This window comes from Polistes canadensis, unplaced genomic scaffold, assembly GCF_001313835.1.
Source record: "Polistes canadensis isolate GaletaPanama2010 unplaced genomic scaffold, ASM131383v1 scaffold_66, whole genome shotgun sequence".
Lineage (NCBI taxonomy): Eukaryota > Metazoa > Arthropoda > Insecta > Hymenoptera > Vespidae > Polistes > Polistes canadensis.
Genome location: NW_014569613.1, coordinates 389,670 through 415,563, shown reverse-complemented (window position 1 = coordinate 415,563; position 25,894 = coordinate 389,670). Strand labels below are relative to the sequence as shown.

The window sequence follows — 25,894 nt, the reverse complement described above, 5'->3', positions numbered from 1 at the left end:
GCCCCTAACCCCCTGCCACCCTACCCAATATTTCTTTCTCTCTCTTTCTCCCTGCCTCTTTACCTCCCTTCTCCTCTTTTTCTCCCTCTTTGACGTGCGAGCGTAGTATCTTATGCATTCGCATGTAGCAGGACTGTGCGTCTACCCGTTGCCGGCGTTGTCGGCACGACTGACGCCTATGGCTCGTTGCCCCCCACTCTTTGATCCCTTCCTTCTTGCCATCACCATCACCACTACTACCAACGCCTCTTCTTGCACCCTCCAGCCCGTCACCTCCTTCGGCTCTCCCACCACCTTCCGCGATCCTTCGTGGCGATCATTGTCGCCGGTTAAAGACTACTATTTTTCTCTTTTTTTTTATCTCTCTCTCTCTTTTTATTGAGTTCGAATCTTTTTTTTCGAAACAAGAGCATCGACGCTAATCGACAATCGATGATCAACGACAAATCGACCGACATTCGATCCCACGTGCAAAGCACATTGATGTTAATGACGTATCTCTTTTGATTATTATTATTTCTTCTTATTATTTTATCTTCTCTTTATTTTCTTCACATTTTTATATATATATATGTATCTTTAATTTTATAAGGAAAAAGTTAACAATAAAAAAGATAATAATGTAATATAATATGATAAGAAAGGTGAGAGAATTGTTATCTATGTTTTATTCAAATTATTAATATTTTATATTATAATTAGTTGTTTCTCTCGTCCAAAAATAAAATTATTAATGATAAGGTATCACAGGGAATTTGGACATGAAAAAAAGAAGTAGAACTTAATTTAACTAAGTTCGACGTTTCGTACCTTTATTGAGACTTATTCGGCAACTTAATCTTTACATTTATCATTAAGAATTATAATTTTGGACGAGAGAAATAACTGATTAAATAAAATGATTATTAATAAATAGGTATCGTAGGGAACTTGGACATTCGAAAGAATTAGAACTTTGTTATGATTAATTGGACGTTTCATCCCTTTATTGGGACTACTTCAGCAATTGGACATTTTATTTTTTTTCTTATTTTTATATTGTGAATTAGATGAGACCCATACATTATAAAATATTAGATGTTACTTTGATCTATAAAATTCAGCGTCTTTACATACATTCTTGTAATATTCCAAAAAAAACTACAGATCTATATTTCGTTATCTCTTTATCCGTTATATTTGAAAACTCAACAAAACTGTTTCAATTTAAACTAGTGTTTATTTGTTTAGATATTTTCACTGTTAAGGTGCCCTCTATTCGTGTGTTCTATTTATTATAATTAAATTTAAAAATTCCGTTATAGATGTTGTTTAAATTATTTATGTCTGTTCTAAAATTAACCGCGTTATTGTTCGTTATGTGATACATTTCACTAATGTTTCTTTTATACCAATTTTCTTCTAAATCTAAAATTGTTACGGCGTCGAATTTAAAATAATGTCCTGTTTTAAAATGATGCTCAACTAACGCGATGGTATTAGTTTTCTTAACATTAATAAGTTTACAGTCATTTCAATTAATCAAAACGAACTTCTAATTCTTTTGAATGTCCAAATTCCCTACGATACCTACGATTTAAATTATATATTAATTTTTTCTTTTTGTGTGAAAGTAGTATTTCTGAGAATGTAAAAACAAAGTTTTAGTCTTAAAATTCAAAAGTATAAGCTATTAAAATTGCTAAAAATTCATATCTTCTGAACGTCTTTATGAAAAATAATTCGAAAAAAATCATAAAACTCTTCTCTTAACTTAATACAAAATGATAATGTGAAATTTGAGCTAAATCAAAAATGTCAATTTTTCACAGTAAGTTGAGTTGGCACATGGAATATTCCATATATAATACATATATATATATATATATACCTCTACGTCAAAATGAAATTCACACAGGTTTGGCAAAATGATCGAGCTGCTTCTACACGATGACGCGTAGAAAAAAAAGAAAAAAGAAAAAAGTGAGAGAGAAGAATGGGATGGGGTGGGGTTTGTGTGGGGGAAAAAAAAAAAAGGAAAAGAAAATGAGAAATTTGAAATTCGATGACATCGGCCGTTCGACAACGGCGCACGTGCACCGTCCGATGCGCGTGCAATTTGATGCACGATCTCTCGAGAGAAGTCCCGAAGAAAAATTTCGATCGAATTTTTATAGCTGACGGAATCGAGGGCACGCTCAAAGCCGTCGTCCCGCTGATCGGCCAGATAGGACTACGCATGTCGGAGAGAAAGAGATAGAACAGAGAGAGAGAGAGAGAGAGAGAGAGAAAAAAAAAGTAGCGAAGACCGAAAGAAGACCGAGATAGGCCATCGACTTCTTCTCGTGACGTTTGAAAGCCAAATCGACTTTCAAAGCGATTCAAATCTCGCGCATTGGTTCGCATTCTCTAAAAGATGCACACCAGTCGACATATATTATATTCTAAACGACGAAATCGCCAATTCTTTCCTCCTTTTACACAAGGGGGTATGCTGCATATTCTTTCGAAAAGAAATCTCGATGTAGTCGAGCGAACAAAGATGCACAAATACGATACGTAGAAAATCTTGAAACCGACCGTTCTTCTCTCGTTCATTTACATTTTCGATCTTTTTCTCACTTTTGTCTTTCTATCTTTGTTCCTACCTTAACATTACCACACGTTTTTTCAAAGCATAATCAGTTCAAAGACTTTTACACATTGCTTCATCTTTCTGTACGCTTATTGTCGCAAAAAAAAAAAAAATGAACTCTGTATAAATTATAACTAAAATATTATGAACATAATATTTCGATATTTCATATACATATTATTTAAAATGTTGCGGAATAAACGATTATGATCGCCATCGTACAATGTGTTTCCCATATTACCCATAATAATAATATCGCATAAAATTATATCGTTTAATAAAAATTAATGTCTGGTCGATCGATGAGATTCTCACTCACCTCTCTTTTATCCCCTTCATTTTCTGTAACAGTATCGTGAATTCGTGGTCACGAAACCGTTTATAACCATCCATAACTTGGATACTCGAAGATTAAGCGATTTTATGGTTTCGTGGAAAAAGTCGTTGTATTGAAGGTCTGCAGGATCTTGGAACGAAACGCACCTAAACGGTACTCATATTCTTTGGTTCTTGGATCAGCTTCTTTTTTAAATATTATCATAATTGTACCACCGCTAAAGAAATATGGAATTGCTTATGCATGAGCTTCGAAAAGAGATTTACAACAGCAGAAATGTATTCAATGAATTTCATACTTTTAAATATGATAAATTAGTAGATTTAATAACTAACCTATTAAATTGTAAATTAAGAAATGTAACCTATGAATAAGAAACTCTGATAGAAGAGATAAATACAATAACGTGTTAATCAATTTTTAATTATTCGGTAAAACAGTTGAATGATTCGATCAAATCACTTACTTTTTTCAGCTAAATCACCCCACAGAAATTTTATTTTTTAACATTTCATCTACCTTAGAGATTTGATCAAATCTCCATTTTCATCATTTCCCTGCGACACATACAAAGATATTCTAAAGTCCATATTGATATACGGAATTCAACTATGGGGAACCGCTGGTAACTCAAACATTAAAATTCTACAAAGATTTCAATCAAGAATCCAGCGAAACATTTCCATTGCTCCTTGGTATGTATCAAATGAAATAATTCACAAGGACTTAAGAATTCCTACAGTAAAGGAATAAGTAGCATACTACAACGAATGCTACAACATTCGTTTAGTTAACCATCCGAATTCTCTAGTAAATAATTTGAGGCTTTTCATTTTAACAAGTTTTAAATCACGTTAATACAAATGAAATGACGATAATTTAAGTTTACATTATAGGAGTATCACGTTACGTGCATATAGAATCTTTTTGTACTTACGTTGCTACTTAACAGGATCGATATAAAATATGTAAAACTTGTACAACCGAATATATGAAGTGAAAGCAAAATATTCGAGATGATACAATTACAAGAATAGATAAATGTAATTACGTACACGTTTATACAGTATGCGTATCGTACGATTTATTGTGATCTTGAATACCCGATAAAATACAAATAAAAACGTTACGATGACCTATATGTGTTTAAATATATCTCATATGTTTTTTTTTTAATAATAATCGTGCAAACGACTGGCCGGTTCGCTGACCCTGACATTCGCAATGGTACTCTCGCAACTGTGTTGTTTATGCCGAACAGTACCGATACATGGAAATTAATAATATATTTTTCATGAAAATTAAATTCTTTAGTCAAATGAGATCCAACAAATTCGAATACCGTTCTCGCCTTTTTTTTGTAACAGATGCTTAATAGATCATATCATCGATATGCAATAAATGATTATAAAAAAAAAAAAAACCAAGATAACGTCTTCTAGTGCAGTTACACCGCGAATAAATGTTTAAATAATATTTTCAATTAGTAATATTTCATCGAAGTTGTTTCTATGTAGCACACTGACCTCGATATTAGAGGATGAAAAAAACGTGTTGCGCATAAATACGAGAGTTCACGTGAACTCGATTATCAAAAATAAAATATGCGTCGATGATGCGTTATTATTTGTTTTATCTTTTCTTATAATTGTATATAAGAGAAAGGGGGTGTAAGTTCGCTTAAAATAAGCGTGAAAGAGGAGCAAGTTCAGCTTATTATCTCTTTACACATAGTTAACTACAAATTTACTTTAACTTTCTTATTCGATCATTCACAAGCATATATTCGCTGGAAAAATTGTATATTTTAATAACTGTTAATATAAAATTAAATATAACAAATCACATACGATCTAATTGAAGTCCGAATAAAAAAAATTAATTGATCGATCGATTATAAATATTCATTGTATATCCTACCGATAAATCAATATCTTCGTTAAAAAATTTGATTCATCTCACCTGTCTGATCCTTTGTATATGAATAATTAATCGAAAGGTACGACAATCCTTGTCACTTTTGATATCCTACAGGCAAGGTTGTCAATTATTCTCATTAAGACGTTAGAATGTATGCGTAGTCGGTGATTAAAAATGAAAGCCACTTCGGAAGGCGAAAGGATTTAGTAATGAAGGTAACCAGTGACGTTCGAAGTCACATCATTCGAGCTCGAACCACCATGAAGATATTCATTTGCTTCACGGTATGTAATTCTTGTGTGCATTATTAGAAAGAAAAAAAAATAATAATTATTTGAACGTTTCATTTTTAATGCAACTTTATCAGTCATTATTTATCACGATCCATGCGGAAACTTGTATACGTCTTTTAAACAATCAAGAAGAGAGTAGAATTTTGAAGAAAAGTCCAAGTCGCATTTGGAGATGGGATCGGATAGAAGATAACTTCGTACCATTGGAAACATTGAAATCGAACAACGGATTGTTGTGTAGCGTTGATTTCGTCAAGAACTTGACCATGAAATCGATCACAGTGGTTTCCGATTACGTGAGTGATCGAAAACAATTTTTTAAGTGAATCGAATGAAAATGGAAAAGGAACTATTTGTCGACTAGCCCTCTCATTTTCAGATGAATCCGTACATCATAATAAATTCAAATCAGAGCCAAGTTACAGGATTCATAGGGGACGTCTGGACGACTTTGGAAGAAACCTTAAAATTCACGTTCGTATATAAACCCCTTCATTACGAATTCGGTATTAAGGAGGGAGATAGGTGTATAACGACGTTTTTATAGTGATTTTCATGAATTTTTCTAACACACATAAGGAATTTATAATAATTTATTTATATCGTGTGATCATTTTACGCATATATTTGTGAATATATTCGGAAATTTTCTAAAATTTTCCTCGAAAAGTAACGGAGATATCAGCTGCCGCGCATTGTTGGTCGCAATCCAACTGAGCAATTTGTGTACATCTTGGTGGCCGAAATTTTTACGTGAAATCAGTCGCACAGAGAATTTACATTTTTTATATGTGTTTCTTTTATGTGAATTTCACTTCCTTAAAAAAAAATTGAAAATTAATATTTTTAGATGGGGTATGAACATGAAGCATGATTTTTTCCCATTTTTTCGTACCTTTTTTTGCAATAAGATATTGTTTAGAATTGTAGTTCTAATAAATAAAGAAACTATATACCAAATTTCAAAATGATCAGTTGTAAAATTTTTTAACTAAGTGTACACAAATTCGAGAAAAACACGTTTGAAAAAAAGCTTGACCGTTCCATATTACATGCCACGCATATAAAAAAAATAGAATTTTTTGAAACCTATACACCTATCTTCCCCCTTAAATTATTTGGTAACGAGAATAAATAAGTTTTCTTGTTGTTTTTTGTTAATCTGATTGTGAGTCGATTAAAATCGTATTACTCGTTTCGATTCTTTCGTATCTTGGGTAACTTTACTTCGTACGCCCATTTTTCTTGAACTGTTAAGAGCTCGCGTTGTTATCATTGTCGGCACGTAATATCATAGAAATCTACGCTCGTCTGGTCACGCCTTTCACGTTTTTACCTGTTACTCTTCTTGTCGTTTTCATTCACAATTTGCATGCAGAGAGAGAGAGAGAGAGAGAGGGGATCAAACTGACACGACAACCTATTCGTACGTAGAATCTGCCCAATTTTCCGCGTACCACCCAGACGTGGAGTGTTGGGTCAAAATACTTGCATGATTCATTCGTCTAGACAGGTATAAGTATAGTATCACGCTTCGCGAAAGACGAAAAGAGAGAAAGAAAAGTGGTAACACCGTTGGGTGCGCTCACACCGTAATAAAAGTGTTTCTTCCTCGAAAATACAGGACGATTTACCGTAGAGCGGGACCGTCTACTGGCTGGACGCTGATGAATGGTCGAGCTCACGCACTCTTGGAAACTACGGTGATTTACTCCTACACCTCTAGTTATTACACTTACAGCGTTCCAATCACGACCAACTAGTAAGTCGAAATAAAAAAATTCTTAAGTAACGTATATACATATACCCTTTTATTTTTTATAAAAGAAATTAATGTTATATCGGATTATTATTATCCTTAATTTCATTTTAATTCGATGATATATCGTGAACAAACGAAATTCATATTCTTATTAAGTATTGATTATCCACAGTTATGCCCTATTCGTGCAATCCGAAGGTACAAGCGTTTCAACGTGGTGGTACGTTAGAATTTTCAGTTACGATCTATGGAAAATAATAGGATTATTTATTATATTTATCGTATTTATCATTATGGGAATTTATGCATTGAGAAAAACCATCTGCAGATTTTACGTTGAATGCGACAATGAATTCTCATCTCTTTCATTCGTCTTTCTTTACGTTTTAGGTGGTATAAGCGGTCAAGGTACTTGTCATTTGTAATAGAAAATTTAATATACTGTTTTCATCAAAATTCATGTTTTTCTGCGATATTTTTCTGACATCGATTTGTTTTCTTTATTCTAATAAAATAAAGGTTGTCAGAAGATTCCGTCATGCTGGTCGTTACGTTTAACAATCCTGTCGTTTTTAATCATGGGAATGTTATTATTTTGTGGATTTAGTAGTACTTTAACTTCGTATCTAACCATCGGAATAACGTCCGTACCAATTACTAGTTTAGAAGATATTGCCAACAAACGTACCCATATTCTATGTGTGAGAAACGATAGCGGTGCTTACATTCATTTCACAGTGGTACTTATATACATAAATAAATATTAAATGTGAGAAAGAAAAGAGATATAACAAAATTAGTTCTATTTACATTATAGGACGGCATAAGAAATGAGGAATTATTGCCGAAATGGAAGAATTTAGTGAACAAGAATTGTCCTGATACAATGGACATTCATACAATCGGTTCAAAACTATGTGATCCTGGTTTTGTTTATTTAGAAGGTCCAGACATTTTTCTATCAATTTATCTACCAGTAATAAACCAATGTCGCTACGTACGATTACCTGAAGAATATTGGAGCTTAAAACTAGCTTTTCAACACGCCAGATCTTCGGAATATAGAAAGGTCATCGATTTATAGTGAGTTGTCTTTTTTATATTTACCTTTCTTTTTTTACTCGTTTATTTTTTATTCCAAATATTTATAAAAATTTATTTTCATTATTAAGTCATTAATTGAACACTTTAAAAATTATATTTAGAAGCAACAAAGGTAACATAAAATCAGTATATCAACCTATACATACTTTTATATTATGTTTTAGCTTAATCCGTCTCCGTTCGGTCGGTATTTTAGATTACCTTGAAAAAAAATGGCTCAAAAGAGAATGGGACAACACTTTAGGACAATCCGAATGGACTGATTTTCGTGCAGTCGAATATGGTCATATACGTGTCGTATTTTTAATACTTTCAATTGCTATTGTGTTTAGTGCATTAATATGCGTTCTTGAAAATATTTTGTACAAATGGCAAATACGATCACAGGGAACAATTTCATGTGTTACTGGTCGGAAAATTTCAGCCACTAGATATTCTATATTTTATCGACGTCGACGAACAAAACGAATTCTTATAACGAAGGAAAAGATTTACTTTTCTAGGAAAACAAGCAGCAGGAAATCTTCGCATTATCGACGGTTAATCTACCTTGCGCTCTCCTCTATACCGATACAAAGATTCGGTTAATAAGGAAACCATGAATGATTTATCAAAGAAAACAGGAGTACATAAAAAGCACACAAGTCCCCTATTCGAATAACTAAAATCCTCTTAGTTAGTACCGGGACCACCAGTGGGCGAGAATAGATACTTAACACGATGACGATACAAACTATCAAAGAATATATCATATACTATCAAAGAATACAATATTCTTCATAGTTATATTGTAAGAATATTTTAAATAATTATATTTAATTTTTAGTGTCTAAATACGTGTGTGCCTTCAGAAATGCGTTTTTTATAAATATATATTTTAAAAAGTAGAAGAAAATCAAAACGAGTAAATGATAAATCCAACGATGATCACCTGTAACAAAAAGAAAATTATATTAATCATACAATCAAGTGATACAATAGCCTAACATATAAATCGTCCCATTCGCAGATCCACTTTTCAACTAAATTTTTTATTAATTTTTATCAAATCTCTATTTACCGTTGTAATGAAATTAAATTTAAAGACGCGTGATTTTACAATGACATAAAATATATAAAAATAAAGAAATAGGAAAAGTACAAATATTAAGTTACTACAAAAAATATTAATTATTATGAAATACTTTCAAGCTACATTATATAGAAAAGAAAAATTGCAAATTTAATAAAATACGATCAAACTGACAAATTTTAAAGACGAAACAAGAAAAAAGAAATTACTGTAATATTTAATAACTAAACGTTATTTAAGCTTCAAAATTTAATATTACGAAAATTTTAATATTTTCGACTGTAACTAACATATATGCATCTTTTGGACGATATAGACACGAATTTGGTGTCCCAAGGAGATAGAATGGTCCATCATCTCCAATTACAACTACAAATTAATGACGAGCAAAAAAGTAATATAATAAAATATGATTAGAGAGCTATTCTCGAAAAGTTTTAACTTGCTGTTGAACTTTTGAAAATAACTCAATAGTCTATGTAGTTGCCCACTTGATACCACAAATTTGTGGGGGCCTCTTCGGCATTTAGCCTCTTCTTTCTTCATGCCCTAAACGCTGCTGTGAGGCTTTTTTTAACATTTACTCGAATGTGCCATTTTCTTCGATTTATAGCGTAATGGGAGGGGATTGATGTTTATTTTTATTAATATACTTCAAACAAACAAAATTAGACACAAGTTAATATTTTTATTTCTTCTTTAAAACTTGTATGGCAATGTACAAATATGGCTGAAAGTAAATGTGTGTATGTGTGTATATGCATGTATGTATACATAACTTTTAGTGACCTTTTTTACCGACTAGAATCAACGATAATTAATTAAGCATAAAAATATCCTTGACATCCTGCTAACGTATTTGTAAGTTACGTCGCTGGTCATACATGCAACCTGCACCGAACATTAGATAAGTGATCATCGCTGCGCAAATAGAATAATTTACTATTTAGTAACTATCATCTTTCATCCAGTAATGTATCAACCATCATACCAAATATGCACCAACCGATAATCGTGGACAAGCCAGGAAGTATCATTATACTGTTTGATTACAGTTTTTTTTGTTTTTTTTTTTAATTGTTTACAGTTATCATTTGTTCAATTTGGCTACCACGTAATCGATTATTGCTGTTCACTATAAACACCACCTATCGCCTATGGATTTATCGTTAGGTACTGTATTAATACTGTCTTATCAACTCTCTCGCAGTTCGATCTGCTTACGGATAATTCTAACTCTCTCTCTTCTCGCGATATAAAATAATTTATTTTCTTAAACAACTTCCGCATGTGTTATAATTCTTTGTTCTCTATTAATCAATTGCGAAAAAATACTATTTGAAGAAAATAACAGTAAAGGAACTATTTATTTGGAACAAATCTATGAAAAATTGATCGATCTTATGATTATTGTTACTTGTTCTCTTCGCGTAATGCATCATAATTTAAAATTAATGTCTAACGATGAGATAATTTGTGACGAACAACGATTTCTTTCATAGTTTACTCTTCGAATGAATAAAATAATATTTTTTGTTCGTGTAGACACATTTAATCGATTTTTGCTACGAAACAACAAATGAACTATCATTGATAAACGTACTATTTTGTTCATTCTTGTCTACTTTGATTTGCAATCATTCATATTTTGCGCACGAAAAAATCGTATATTTGATTCGTTCAAACGCCGTATATCGAAATATACCATTATAACGAAACAACGTTTGAATAATACATTAAAAATATTTGTTTTCTTTCAAACGTATCTATAATCTCTTTACGATTTGAATCTCCAAATTCTTCCAATATCACCAAATTCCCTAACCCCCCTCGATCTTATACTTTATATATTAGATAAGTATTCTCTTAGCTTTATACATAAAATAAATTTCTTAAATATAATACTAGATCCTGCCTGCCACAAAATTATGGCACCACAATGGTATGTCTCTTCCTCGGTCCATCGACAACATCGATCGTTGGGTCTGATCGAGAGCAAGTGTATCTCAAACGTGATTGAAAAAATAAAAATGAAAAAAGAAAAGAAATAATCAAAATAAATCAAATGTTACACGATTGTAAAAGCGACAAGAGATCACGCAAGTAGTATATACGATAGGTAATAGAAATATAACAATATTTAAAATAATTTCATTTGTAAAAGCAGTAAAATTAAAAAGGTCCATTCGTCGAGTGTTTTAATGCATAGCACCGAGAATTATTTCGAGTATAAAAGTGAAAAAGGATCTGTTTTCGTTTGATAAACCTTCTTGGATTGATTATTTCATCTCGATCGTTGATCTCGATGAACCGTGGACGCAAATGCATTGAAAAGTAAAATGTTTGTGAAATATTCGAGCTAACAATGCAATTATCAAATATAATTCAATTAAGAAGAGCTAATAATTCGTTAAAATGGTTCTAAGCCAATTTTCAACTATCTCGAGTTTTTAAACTATCTCGAGTTCATGATGAAATTTGCAAAGAACCAATATTATGTGAATACTACTCGATACATTCGAATCGTTGAATCGATTAGTCGCAAGACACTTTGCGGAAAAAAATTATTATTATTATTATTATTATTATAATTCGTCGACTTTCGACTAATCAACAGTTACTTATTAGGCATTCTAATCTCCTCGCAGCCAATCAACGATTCAAAAGGATCGGAATACTATTGGACGAATTTGATTCGCATGGAAATAGTAGTAACCATCTTCAAATACAGATAATTATTGTAAGCCGTATAAACGGAGCCAAGCTCATTGTTCGTCATCCATTTGTGCCGACGTACATACATAGATAAATATATACAATGAATCACAAGCGTATTCGTACCTCCACTGTCAATTTAAAACAATCAATATTTTCTTGTAATACAATATTTCAAAATTATTATGTACAAATTAATATTTTTTGCTAATTAAACTTTTAAATTGATATAGATTTTATTGCAAATGAGCATATTATTATAAAACAAGTAAAATTTGATATAACTGATTAAAAAATATTTCACAAAATAAGCTTAATCATCTGGAAAGCATTACGAGATGCAAGAAAAGGGTCAACTAAGTACTACTTTTACAAACATAATAATTGTTATTTTTATTGTGTCTTATGTAGATAAAAATACTCAATTTTTGATTATATTTAAGTAAAATTATATTTTTTTCTAACAATAAAATATATTATTCTGCAATCAAATAATATCTTAAAATTGGTTTCTATATACAGGAATTTTGAAAGTTTGCATTACAAGTAAATATTAATTATTTAAAATTTATCGTGGGAACGGGTAGGAATACTCTTGTGATTTACTGCATACATTTTAAGATGCATATTTACATATATTTCAAGATCATAAGATTTTCCGTTATTTTTAACGATTCTTACGAGACCGCTCGTAACTTTCTCGTCGATAACTTTTGAAAAAAAAAGAACGATCGGCCTTATTATCGATGATTCTGACGGTGATACTAGTAACTCACAAGTTCATTGAATTCACGTTAAGACGAATTCTTCGTCGATTGACATTTAAAGAAATTTTTCTGAAAAGAAGTTCGACGATAGATTCGCACGGTGTTACATATAACAAGGATATTCCATCAAACAAGATAGATGTTGAACCGCTTTTAACTCCTGTACGTTACCAAACCTCGCATTTCGATTCCGGATTCATTCTCGAACCTGTTGGGCAATTAAATTCAGTTGAAAACTCAACCATGTTCGACAGAGGTCCTATCACTCTATATTTCGGTGGACAATGAGAATCCTTTTCAATTTGAAGGGCTGTCAACTCAGAAGTTTCAGCAGAACACCATACCTGTCGATAAAATTGTAATTGATATCTATGCGGTTGAAAACATTGTAAATATAACACACGATTGGAAAAAGATAATTTATTAAATTTTCTCGTAAGATCTCTCTAATCTAAAGTAATATAAATTGTTTAATATATTGTAAGTCATGGAGATTTAATGATAGAACAATAAAATAAAATAAGTAAATGTAATTGAAACGCCATATTGGAAATTACTCAAACTATACGCTCACGATAATAGTCATTCATGTACGTGCATATATACGCGAAAATTATTCGTTTCTTACCTGAGCAAAATTGATAAAAAACAACTGACGATGCGTTAGGTTGAGACCAGGTAATGGCAATTGTTCTTTTTCATTCTTAACTGTTGCTAAATAAGCGTGATACGCTGCCTTGAGTCCACCGTTGTCGGCAATGTTTTCTCCTAAAAATAAAATAAGGGCAAAAACATATGTGTGACATGTACATATATTTAATAATATATAATACGAGATTTTTATGTTTCATACAAACGATAAGTATCCACAGGTATTAAAAATTACCTAAAGTTTGACGTCCATTCACGTGACGACCTTGTACCTCATACGTATTGTACTGCTCTACAAAGCATTCAGTTCTGTTATTGAACCTGTCTATTGTATCGTTGTTCCACCATCTATTCAAATTACCATGCAAGTCATATTCTCTACCTGCAATTTTTAATTTAATATTATTTATATAATAATATAAAGAAATACTTTTCTTTTTTGTAATTTGTATTTTTATCTACCAATAGATTTAATAATCACTATTAATCGGCTCCTATTAGTTGAGTCAGTATTTTAAATAAAGGCTCAATATTTACAAATAAAATATCGGCACTTTTCTACTTGACCATTCATTTAAAATATAGATAAATTATTATTTATACTAAACACAGAATATGACTAATAATGTCTTAAAATACTGAACAAATAAATATAAGATATAGCAATTAATGCGGTGCTTTGATATTAAATTTATTGCATCTAAATCGCAATATTTTCGTCGTCAAATAATACAGTATTTTGTTTGAAAGACAAAAAGACTATTTTGAAGAATAACAACAAAATATATGATTACACTTTATAAATAAATAATAAATTTGTTAAAAAGACATCGAATAAATTGCTACACCTAATAAAAGTGCTTTAAATATACAATTGATATAATCGATTAAAATAAATAATTGATCAAATATTCACACCTTGATCATCGAAAGCATGAGTGAGTTCATGACCCATTACAACGCCAATACCACCATAATTAAGGCTATCGGTATTCTCCATGTCATAGAAAGGACTTTGAAGAATTCCAGCGGGAAATACGATTTGATTTTTCGTTGGTGTGTAATAAGCATTCACCATCGACGGAGACATAATCCAAGCAGTTTTATTTACAGTTTGATCAAGTTTTTCGAGAGCTTTTTTTAATGTGTACTTGCTCACTCTAATGTTATTCTGGAAGTATTCGTTTGGTTTAATCAAGAGATCCCTATATCGTTCATCAAGATCAATGGGGTTCAAAATAAAATCTGGAAAACCGATCATATCGGTAATCGCATTAGCCTTTTCCTCCGCTGCCTTCCTTGTTTCAGCATCCATCCATTGAAGATTTTTCAAATTCTTTGTAAATGCTTGACGTATTTCATTGATCATTTGTTCCGCCTAAAATCCATCATTGAAATTGTTTAACGATCACTTCAAAATATTTAAATAACTTTTTTTCGTGATTTATACAATTCCTTCGTTCATATATAATTTATCTAATCATATCATTTATAATTATAATAATAATAATAACAAGATAGAGTAAAACAATGTCTATATAATATAAATAAAAATAAATAAATTCTATGAAAATATTAGATCGAATTTGATGAAAACGAACCATAGGTTTGCTTTTCCCGTGAAACACTTCCCTGACAAACATAGCACCAACCGCAAATCCCATTTGAGTATTTGTATCAGTAACACAATAGCGCCATTGTTCTTCCCTCCCTTCTGAGCCGACAAGAGCCTTCCTCAAGACCTTGTAAGCATCGCGAAATGGCTTCGAAAGAAACACCGTCAGGGACCTCACGGTCTGCCAAACCAGATAGTTATTCAGTATTCTGCGGAAAAAAAAGGTAGAGAAGGATGGCAATACAAAAAGTGGTATGTCTCGAATCGCGTTCCCCTTTTTTAAATAATGCTCAAATAAGTTTTTGCTAATCGTGTATTTTAACAGTATATTCTTCCTTGAATTATTTTTCTAAACGATCACGCCAACTTTCTAGTCAACGTTCGAATAAAATAACATATAGAAAAGAAGTCATCATATACGTACATTTTTTTATCATTAGTTTTGTTGTACTCCTGCACCAAATCCGTCAATTTAGCGAAATAATCGGGAGCAAAATTAACGATCATCGCTTTGCTATTAATCTTCTTGTTAACTATGCGCGTGGCATTTTGGAAGAAGTCCACCCATGACATCTGACGCAATATATACGTTCGCCATAAGATTTTGAAGCTCTACGTTGTCAATCTAAATAATCGTACTCACGAAATTTGCCTTGCGTTGTAAGTCGCTCAACGACATTAAATGATAAAGCTTTTCCTCGTCTCGACGTTCCTCCTGAGGTGTAGTAATATTTGCCAATCTTGTCTCGAAAGCTATTACATCCTGCATCTGTCGTCTAGTCGAATTCTCTTCTCCCCCAAGTAACACGCCTATCTACGAACGAATATCTTTACTTAATTTAGTCAAAACACATATTTTTTGTATTTACAAGAACGATTACGTACCTTCGTCATGTACTCCAAGTAAGCCGACAATACTTTACCATGTTCGGTAACATTCAAATAATTATCAGCCGTTGGTAAAGTGAGCCCACCTTGATCGATCTTTAAAAAGAGAGTAAAAAAAAACAAAAGGAAAGAAAAATTGTTCAATATTAAAAATGAATATTATTACTAAGTTTAATTCTTAGGGATGTTATTTTTTGGACAGGTTTAAAATTAGATGAACAAATATGTTTATCCGTTGAACGTTTCGTCTCTACTTGAGACTTCCTCAGCAACTAAAATTTTTTATTATTGCTATAATATTTCATTTAAATCAAAATTCATCAAAAATTTATTATTGCTAAAATATGTCATAATGAAAAAATTTTAGTTGCTGAGGAAGTCTCAAGTAGAGACGAAACGTTCAACGGATAAACATATTGTTCATCTAATTTTAAACCTGTCCAAAAAATAACATCCCTAAGAATTAAACTTAGTAATAATATTACAAATTTTTGGATAAGAAAAAAATCGTTATTATATTAACATTAAAAATCAATGTTTCTCGACAATATATCATCTTATATATAATATTAACCTGAATAATGTATCTGCTACTATTACGATCGTCCTCGTTTACCGCCCAAGAAAACAATCCGCCCATGTTATAAACATTTTGTAATATATGCATACTATTTTGTAAAGACCAACGTTCGATGCTAAAGTTCCCAGAAATATTCCAACCACCGATAGTATCCAATAGATCAAGCAAAGGCTGAGCTCCGTAAGCCTCGACAGTTTCATTAGCGTCCATACAAGACAGATAATAATTTTTTGCTTTTTTCTCCGCTTTAGATTTCATTTCGCTAAAAGGCTTCTCTAAAAAAAATTCTCAATTCGTAAGCAGATAATAATTTACTCTATAATCGGTCACATTAATCGATAAATTTAATGCATAACTATATATCGTTGAAGTTAAATTACCGAGAACGTTTTTAATCACAAGTTGATTTTGCTGTTCCATATTTCCAAATATTCCCCATGTGCTTTTCCCATCTGGCATAGGATTCTTTTTTATCCAACCGCCACAGGCATACTCGTAAAAATCGTCGCATGGCTTCACGGAATGATCTATACTGTTTATAATCGTCGCAGCAACTGTCACGCAGTGTTCCGTGAGACAATAACTAGTATCTGTAATATATAAATTAATTAGAATTTATCATTATTATCAAGGATAATATATATATATAATAAACCAATCAATTCATTATAAATTTATTTCTTATCTACGTAATATATATATTAGATCACGTTTATTTAATAAAAAAGGAAAATGCAAGTTTCTCCTCATACACTCTTTGAACACTATAAGAGTTTTCTAATAATAATATTATAATAATAATGATAATAATAAGATGATAATAATAATAATAATGAAGATAATGATAATATAATATCTTACTTTCATCGTGAAACCCGAGGTGTACGTATTGTCCTTTGTTCCAACCGCTTTTACCGCTGATTACAATCGACAGTACCGTTACCATCAATAGCAGACAAGTACATATTATAAAAAGACACTTCTCTAAGGTATTTCTTGCTCTCCATAATGTTGTACCCTACATATCGATATAAACAAATAATTAAGAAACAAGATAAGAAAAATGTAGTTATAGATAATCAAGTTTTATAATAATTCGATCGCATAAAAAATGTTAAAAATTTGCTGGCTTGCCCTAACACGAGAAGAAAACATTCTAATGTTTTCTTCTTCTTCCACGAATGAAATCGACAAATATAGAGCGAAGAATATAGAAAGAACGATTGCATCATTTTCACTGCATATAAATTATTCAATATCCGTTTTCAATTCGATGCTAAATTGTAATTTGTAATAGAAATAACGTTGTAATGCGCAAAAAACTCGATACTTTCGTTAACGTCCAATTTATATTCTACGATCTCTTACTGTATTCTTGCGAGTATCTTCGATACAATAAATATTGAAGTTTAAATCATCGAAATAATTATTTTTATTTTCACTAAACTTACCGAATAATACCTAATATGAGTGGCTGAAGTACTGATGCCTTCGCTATTTAATGCAACAGAACCAATGCTGCTGCTGTCCTCGTCTTCAAACTCGGCTTGTTTATACCTCGTCATCTGAAAGAATTTCAATACGTAAATACACGACGTAATCGAAGATTTTTCGGTTCAACACACGCTAACCGTATATTTAATTCCATTAAAAAACAAATAACTTTTGTAGAGTACTTTGTAATACTAAACTACCGCGTAAATTCTTGAAAATTAAAAAAAAGCGAAGAAAGAAAAAGAAAATAAATAAATAGTACTTGAGACTCAACAGAAAGATTCTATAATTGCAGAAAAAAATATAAAGATATTCTTTCGGAGCTTCAGTATTTCATCTTTGACGATATAGACGCAAATCCTGTGAACAAAGATAAGCGCAAAATCTATAGTTTCATCTTAAAATAGAACGATCGTTATTAGAAATAATACGTTTGAGATTTCTCAATATTCCTACTAATGTAAACTCGAGACAAAACGCTTTACTGAGTAAAAATAGAGAAAGATACAAAAATACGATTCCATCGTTTCGTGAATAAATATTACTTCCTCGTCAAATGCTAGTTTGAAAATTTTATTACAATTTATTTGTGACGGAGAGTAATAGAAATCACAGCAACAACAAAAATACAGAAACAGAAAAGCAAATAACTTATAAAATCGAATTTATTTCCCATACGAACATGAGATGATTAATCGAATCAAAATAAACGCATTTCAAGTTCGTTCCTTGTTTTTTATAAATGTTTATAAGCTTTTAAAAAAATACAAATCGTTATGTCGTTATCGAAAATGCCGATAATGTAAAACCACATACGGCGTTTGGGTTTTTGGCAGTTCACGAAAACGCCAAATTTACAGCGACTTGATCTAATTTAAACGTAGTCTAAAAATATAAATCTCCGTATCTGCTGTAACGTATACGAGCTCGAAGTACCCTATGGGACGCGTCGTACTTTTCTGTATTGTTCATTGTTCGAGTATTATACTATATGGCATAGTTCATTAAAAAATACTTTATAATTTAAATCGAATACCGATTTCTGTAATCATGATGAGTTTGTATATCGTTTCATTCAATCTCTATAAAAAGATAAATATATTTTATAATATGTATATATATAATACAATATAAAAAATATAATATAATAAGTATTATAATATATTGGCATTACTTTGTGAAATCCGTTAATTCGCGAAATGATTAACTATAAACCATGAAGTAATTATATTGACCTGTTTTTCAATATGAAAGAAAGCAGAATGAGAAATACTTCAATTAGATAATATATGAATTTACAAAAGGCGAGTAGTATAAAATTAAATTTTGATTCGTAAAATAGATCCGATAGAACAGCACGATTAATATAACATTAGTTTTTAAAATACAGGAAAAGATAAAAACTTTTTGTAGAAAAAGGATCAAATTTCAATCTCACATTATAACTACTCGACACTCGCGTAAATTTATATTTCATCTAGTTATCTCATGAAACAACTTGTTAAGTATAATAAAATTCGTTTTGTATGTTTTTTTCAAAAATGCTTAGATATTTCAAATAAAACCTATGGTTTCCACAATTTAACATTAATTTATACAATATGAGAGATTTACTTATTTATCTTATCATTAGTACGTAAGCTTCACTAAAAGCCCTCGCTATTTCGATAAATGTTTTTTCATGTGTAGAAATTATTTTGAACCGGTATAAAAATTATTCCATCTACTCATACGTAAGAAAATAATTGACCATGTACGTATTTAAATACGTAAACTTATATATTTATGAACATACACACGTATCAAATCGGAACATAACAATACATGATATTTCATGTTTCACTTTTTCAAGAAATCAGTTTAACCTTATTTAAATATGCATATAAAAAAATAAACTATTTCGTAGAGATTGATTTAACAATAAAATAAAAGAAAAGAGAGTTGTCGCTATAAGAAATATACTAGAATACAAGAGAGATAATTAAAAAGACAATTTTGCATTAAACGTGACAGTGTTCTACGATGCTCTTGGTTGAATATATATCCTCGACATAATGTCTCATTGTCAGCGTAAACCAAACAAACAAACAAACGAATGAACCATGACACAATTTCATGTGTTGCAAATAGTAAATGTGATTTTAAAAATAATATACGAAACAACAGATGTGCACCGCTTCGCAAACAAAGTAACGAATTGGATATGTGTATGTATCATATATATTTTTATGTGTATATATTTTTAATCTAATTTCTCACGTATACAAAACTTAATCTTTCTATATTTATTTTGATAATCTCGTAAAAGTTTGTATCTAAAAATAATTGAATTGTCAACGGAAAAAAAAGATATAGACCTTTTAATATTAAACTTTGATTTTATTTATTAAGGTGTTATCTCAAAGTAATACTTTCTACGCTTAAGTAAAATTAATTTTGCAAGAACTCGTTCGAATGATCGATACGCGGACTCGTTATCACTCGTCGCCCATGGACACCGTTAAAATAGATAGTAAATAAAAATTCTATCGAATGATATCAAGTATTGATCTTACAAAAAAAACAACATCGAATTGAATGGGAAAGATAATGTAATGCATAAGAAATCGCATTACTATGATTATCTTATCGTTCTTACTATAAATCTTATTCTTATCGAGATCCCTAGATAAAATATTATCTTTACGATCCTCGACTTTCCTTCATTTTTCTATGCACATTATTTTTAAATCATATAAAATATATTATTTTAAATAAATAATATAATTCAAGAGTGTGCAATCTCTCTTGAAAATTCCAATCGTACGATTACTTTATTTGTTCTAATATGAAAATCTCTTACATAAATTTAATTAATGATACTTAAACGAATATGGGCCATCATTTGTTCTTATCGTTTGTAATGCTTGACCTCTGCCTTTTCAAATCCTTAAAATGATACTTGGTTTATTTCGTTATAATAATTATTTGTTATAACGAATGTTATCTTTAACGCGAAGAATCTTACGATTAATGACTAAATTTCAATTTAAAACTGTTGTGTTTCGAAAAGTACTCCATCGTAAGACATTCTGCTCGCGTAATACGTAGATAAAAATAAAAAAGAGATCAAAAAATGAATGCTTTATTTATAACTTCTTAATGAAAAGAAAAAAAAAACAAAAAAGAAAATGTAAAACATTAACAATAAGCAATATTTGTATCGAATTTTCTTGTTTTAAGGATTCGAAAACAAGTTGCAAATAATTGTATAAACTATATATTAGAAAAAAATAATAATAACCTTTTATCGTGGACAATTATCTAAACGTTCTAATTAAATTCGTAATATAATAAAAAGCTTTTAATTAGATAAATCGATGCACATGATAATAAAACTAGAATGAATCGATACACGAGGTTGATGATAAATCGATAACATTCGATAAACTAATAAATGAATTTTACAGAAGACACAAACGACCGAACGAAGAACAAACACTCTCTACCGTTTGTTTTCAAATTCCCGCGAAAATAGTGTTTAATATTTCACAATCGGTAAACTGACGAAACGTATCTAGGGATCGAAAACGTATAGAAACCAACTAGCTCGATGTATAAACGAAAACTGCGACGAGCATCGAACGACACACGCGAGATTCAATGCGGACGCGCACGCGCCGCAAAAGAGCACGCGTGTCTTCATTGCTTGCGTGGGTTTATGCATTAATATATGCGTATGCAACCAACCAACCAACGAACCACCCGCTGCTATTTTCTTTCTACTAGCCTATATTTGTATTTAGTATACATACATAGCATAGATAAATGTATATAAGTATTTTACAGCAAGCAGGAAACGGACACTTGTGGCACCCGTTAATGTCATTAAAGGTATTTCGTACTTTGATATATATATATATCAAATATATTTCGTACGTTCCTCTTAAATTCAATTAAATTTACGAATGATGGAGGGAGAAAGAGAGAGAGAGAGGAAAAAAAAAAGTGGGAGCATCGAAGTAATGACGCTAATCGATAACGTTCGAGATGCGTAACATTATATCTGCTGTTTTTTTTTTTAGAATAATTTGTACGAATCAAATAGTTATGATAAATAAAACGTTCTTATTTTAAAGGGGAGAATCATATAATAAAAAGAAATTTGATTTCACGAAGGGGTTTATACGAAATTTTTCTATTGGATAAATGATATATGTATTTTATTGAATAGTAAGATATTTTAAATCAGCTAACTTGTACACAAATATTTGACAGATTGAAGAAGAATAGAAACTTCTATACACATACACATATTTATCTGTTTGAAGAAATTGACGTGCCGCAAATTAGACCATTTGCGTCTAGTAATAAAATGAGTTTAACGTGACTACTTTATGTAGTCACTTGAATAGTGATGTAGGGCATTATTTAATACGATTGTCGAAGTTAATGCGATCGAGGCACGAAACGACACATAAAGTATTCGTTTGATTAGAACACAAGTAATGGTACCACCTTTCATATTTTTACACAATTTCTATAAAAAATAATTACGAACATTATAAATAATACATTATTTATTCTTAAAGTTCGTTTTTTTTTTTTTTATAAATGGTCAACTTTCTTTAATATCAATATAAACTTAGATGTTTGTATGCAATTGACAAAATCAATTATTTAAAGGTAACAACAGATTTGTCAACATATATATCAACTCTCGAACATATGTTCATAACTTTCAATGTCTAAGAAAAATACATATATGTATATACACATACAGTGTCATTATTTGTTACGTAAGCATTTTATTATTTGCAGAATGAAAAATGATGTAAAAATGATGAAAATTAAGAAACAGAGAAACAATCCATGGGGATTATTGTACGAGTAAACATAATATCCTCTACACACACACACACACAAGAGTATCCTTATTAAAATAATAAAAGCATAATCGAACTGTCATATATTATCCAAGTAAAAGCGCGCGAATCTTGAAAAAGAATAAAACCATATCGACTCTTAAAAAATAAAAATAAAAATAAAAATATATAAAACATCGAACGAATAATATCACGTAATATATATTACAAAAGATCGAAAAAGAAAACTATTGTAAAAAAACGTATTCGATAAAAGTCGAGTCGACTCGTCCCTCATTATTTCGACGTGTGCGAAAATAAAGAAAGATTTTTATTGAAGAAAAACGTTGACTTTGATGAAGTTTGTTCTGCACGATCCCTTCAGGACTCACCTTAACCGACATCTTGAACTAATACGATCGCGCAATCACCGCACTTTGTCACTTTAATTATTGATTCACCATCGGGGGTTGAACGACGAGGCAAACGAGCGAGATGGAAAGATATCTAGGTAGGATAGATAAATGAAGAGAGAGAGAGAGAGAGAGAGAGAAAGAGAAAGAAAGAAATTGAGGGAGGAGGGAGAGAAAGAGAAAGACAGATTGACAAAGGGAAAGATTCAATCTAAGAAAATAAGAAACGAATATATAGGGTGAGTAGAACAAGGACAGGATTCAAGAATTAGGGTAAAGAAAGATTACGTTCCGAGATGTCCGACTTTTCAATGGTTATGGCATCTTCTCTCTTTGCCAATGTGGCCGCGAAACCGTACACGTCTCGCTTTTGACGGCTGTTCGACGACCTGCATGGGGGATGCTTTTACGATAGCAGCACCAGCAACACCACCACCTCCTCCACCACTGCCGTAGCTACTAACAACGAAGTCGCCCTCTACCACGATCTCTCTCTCTCTCTCTTTCTCTTTCTGTATCTCTCTCTTTCTCTTTCTCTCTCTCTCTCTCTTTATTTCTCTATATTGATTTCTAGAAAGGTGATCGTTAAACAAGAGCTGCCATCTTTTACGAGGAAAACATTCATGTATATTCCCGCGAATGCTATTCACGATGACGATTACGTACGATAATTTATATCTTAAAAAAGATCTGATAGTTAATCGATTAAATTGATCGATAATGGTAACGAGAATAAATTTATTCTTGGTAATAATTCAATTATTTTGGATTTTTCGAAGAGAAGGTGGAAGGAAATAATATTTGAATAGAAAATGGTGGAGAAGAGAGAGAGGGGACTGGTGACGGAATAAATACGTGATAGTAATTATTAATTAGGTCAGAATGAAATTCGACGTTGAAAATCGAAAGAATTCATGTTTACGCTAATTCAATTAATGAGATTATATCCTTTCACGAATATTATATATTATCATAATATAAACAACGTCGAAATTCTTTCAAAAAAAAAAAAAGGATTCAAAATCAAGATATGATGAATAAATATGCATAATAATATATATGTTATTACACGTACGCACGAGCACGCGTACGCGTAATTTTTATATCGTTTTTTCTTTCTTTCTTTATGTGAATAAATATTCCGTGTTTTTATTTCATTAAGACGTTCTACCACGTTAGGTACAATATTTGCTCCGTATATTATTTCCCTTTTCTTTTTATTCTTTTTTTATTTATTTATTTATTTAATTCGCTTATATCTTCTTTTCAAATTCTTCGCATTTATAATACACTTCTTTTTCGCGCGATACATCACGCGAATTTTGTACGTTACGATGAAGAGGATCGTCACGGATCTAGATTTATTGTTAGTTTTCCTTTCTTTTCTTTTCTTTTTTTTGTTTCTTTTTGTTTATCCTTTTTAAAGCTATTGTTATAACACGTAGGTTACGCACGCACACAAAATATATTTAGTAATATTGGAAATCTCTAAGGATCCGCCGCGGCCAAATTTAAGGCGCCGCACAGTGGTCTCAAACCCCGAAAATCTGACCAAAATAAAAGGAAAACCTTTCTTTGAAATTTTTTTTTTTTAAACCTAAAAATATATTTAGTGGATCTTGTAGCGCTTTTTTCAATCATTTGTTATGGACAAGTGTTTATGCACGTTTGTAAAACGCAGTTCAAACGTGAACGTCGAGCACATTGCACGTCTGACATTACAGTCATTTTAAACGAGCAGAATAAAATTAATATTTGACCGATTTCAAAATATAAATATAGTATATTCGTGCTTGACAGTAAGTAGAATTAAATTATATTGTTTAAAATTTACATAAATAACAAATGTAATCTCTAATAAAGAGTATATTGTTAAATGTTTTTCGTCTCGATGTGATATTAAAAATATCTATTCAAAGAATACTCTAATTGTAATTTAAAATCCGAAAAACACCGGATGCTCTCATTAGCTTTAAATTATTTTTATTGAACCTTTAACTAATAAATATCAAAAAATTAGCTACCAATTAGCTACTAATTTAGCTTGTATCCATGACTTTTTACGATAATGCACAAATGTACAGTGTAAAAGCACATGCTCAGTCGTAAAGTGTATCCTCTAATTTATGTAATTACGAATAAATGTAATTACAAATGAATATAACATAAACAAATATAAAGATAATTAAAAAAAAAAGACATTTTTAAACATTAAAATTGTTAACATTTAACATTTATTTTTTTATTTCTAAACATTTCTTATTGTTGTTATACCCGTCATAATATCAATTAATAAACATATAATCTTACTTTCAGTGATAATGACATCCAAATTATCCTCGAATTTGTATCCGCCGTTTTGTTTTTCAAAAATATAATATCAAATTCATCATCAGAGACCCCCAAAAGCCCCCAAAAATTCTTATCTTCAAACAAATTAAATTACATCTTCATATTTTGGCCCCGTTTTCTGAATTTGAACACACTGTGCGCCGTATATATGTGATTACGCAAATATGCTTTTTCCGCGAATATATATCTTGCGGGGGCCATTGAACAAACCCATTTTAATAAATTAGAATCGATTACAAAAAATATTGTATGTATATTTCATATCTATGTGTAACACACGCATATATATATATATATATACTTTTGCATGTGTGTCTGTGTGTTTATATATGTACGAGGATGGATTGAAAAGTTTTGAACCTTAACAAAAAAAGAACAACTTTTATTTTTCTTTTTTAAATAAAAATATTTGACCGAAAGAACACATTTCTTTTTTGTATGTTATTTTCAAAATTGTTCAACCCACTCACGTA

The 25,894-nt window shown here is 30.8% G+C and overlaps 2 protein-coding genes across 3 annotated transcripts; one reads left to right on the top strand and one right to left on the bottom strand.

The window, feature by feature from the left end:
- Positions 1 to 5,131: 5,131 nt before the first annotated feature.
- Positions 5,132 to 8,574, top strand: LOC106786111. The gene is made up of 8 exons (XM_014747156.1): positions 5,132 to 5,155; positions 5,239 to 5,460; positions 5,544 to 5,638; positions 7,099 to 7,334; positions 7,446 to 7,666; positions 7,744 to 8,009; positions 8,195 to 8,439; positions 8,534 to 8,574. The coding sequence occupies exons 1-8, from the start codon at positions 5,132 to 5,134 to the stop codon at positions 8,572 to 8,574; spliced, it is 1,350 nt and encodes a 449-aa protein (XP_014602642.1).
- Positions 8,575 to 9,770: 1,196 nt separating this feature from the next.
- On the bottom strand, positions 9,771 to 23,567 carry LOC106786122 (endothelin-converting enzyme 1). Of its 2 annotated transcripts, none has more exons than XM_014747191.1 (13): positions 23,049 to 23,567; positions 17,770 to 17,883; positions 17,180 to 17,336; positions 16,699 to 16,908; positions 16,313 to 16,593; positions 15,736 to 15,834; positions 15,494 to 15,664; positions 15,275 to 15,423; positions 14,837 to 15,059; positions 14,154 to 14,613; positions 13,471 to 13,617; positions 13,213 to 13,352; positions 9,771 to 12,928 (listed from the first exon to the last, which is right to left on the bottom strand). In XM_014747191.1, the coding sequence occupies exons 1-13, from the start codon at positions 23,058 to 23,060 to the stop codon at positions 12,752 to 12,754; spliced, it is 2,340 nt and encodes a 779-aa protein (XP_014602677.1). In that variant the 5' UTR covers positions 23,061 to 23,567; the 3' UTR covers positions 9,771 to 12,751. The 2 variants fall into 2 exon arrangements, with proteins under 2 accessions (XP_014602677.1, XP_014602678.1); XM_014747192.1 differs by lacking the exon at positions 23,049 to 23,567 and adding an exon at positions 21,096 to 21,432.
- Between the last annotated feature and the right edge of the window lie 2,327 nt (positions 23,568 to 25,894).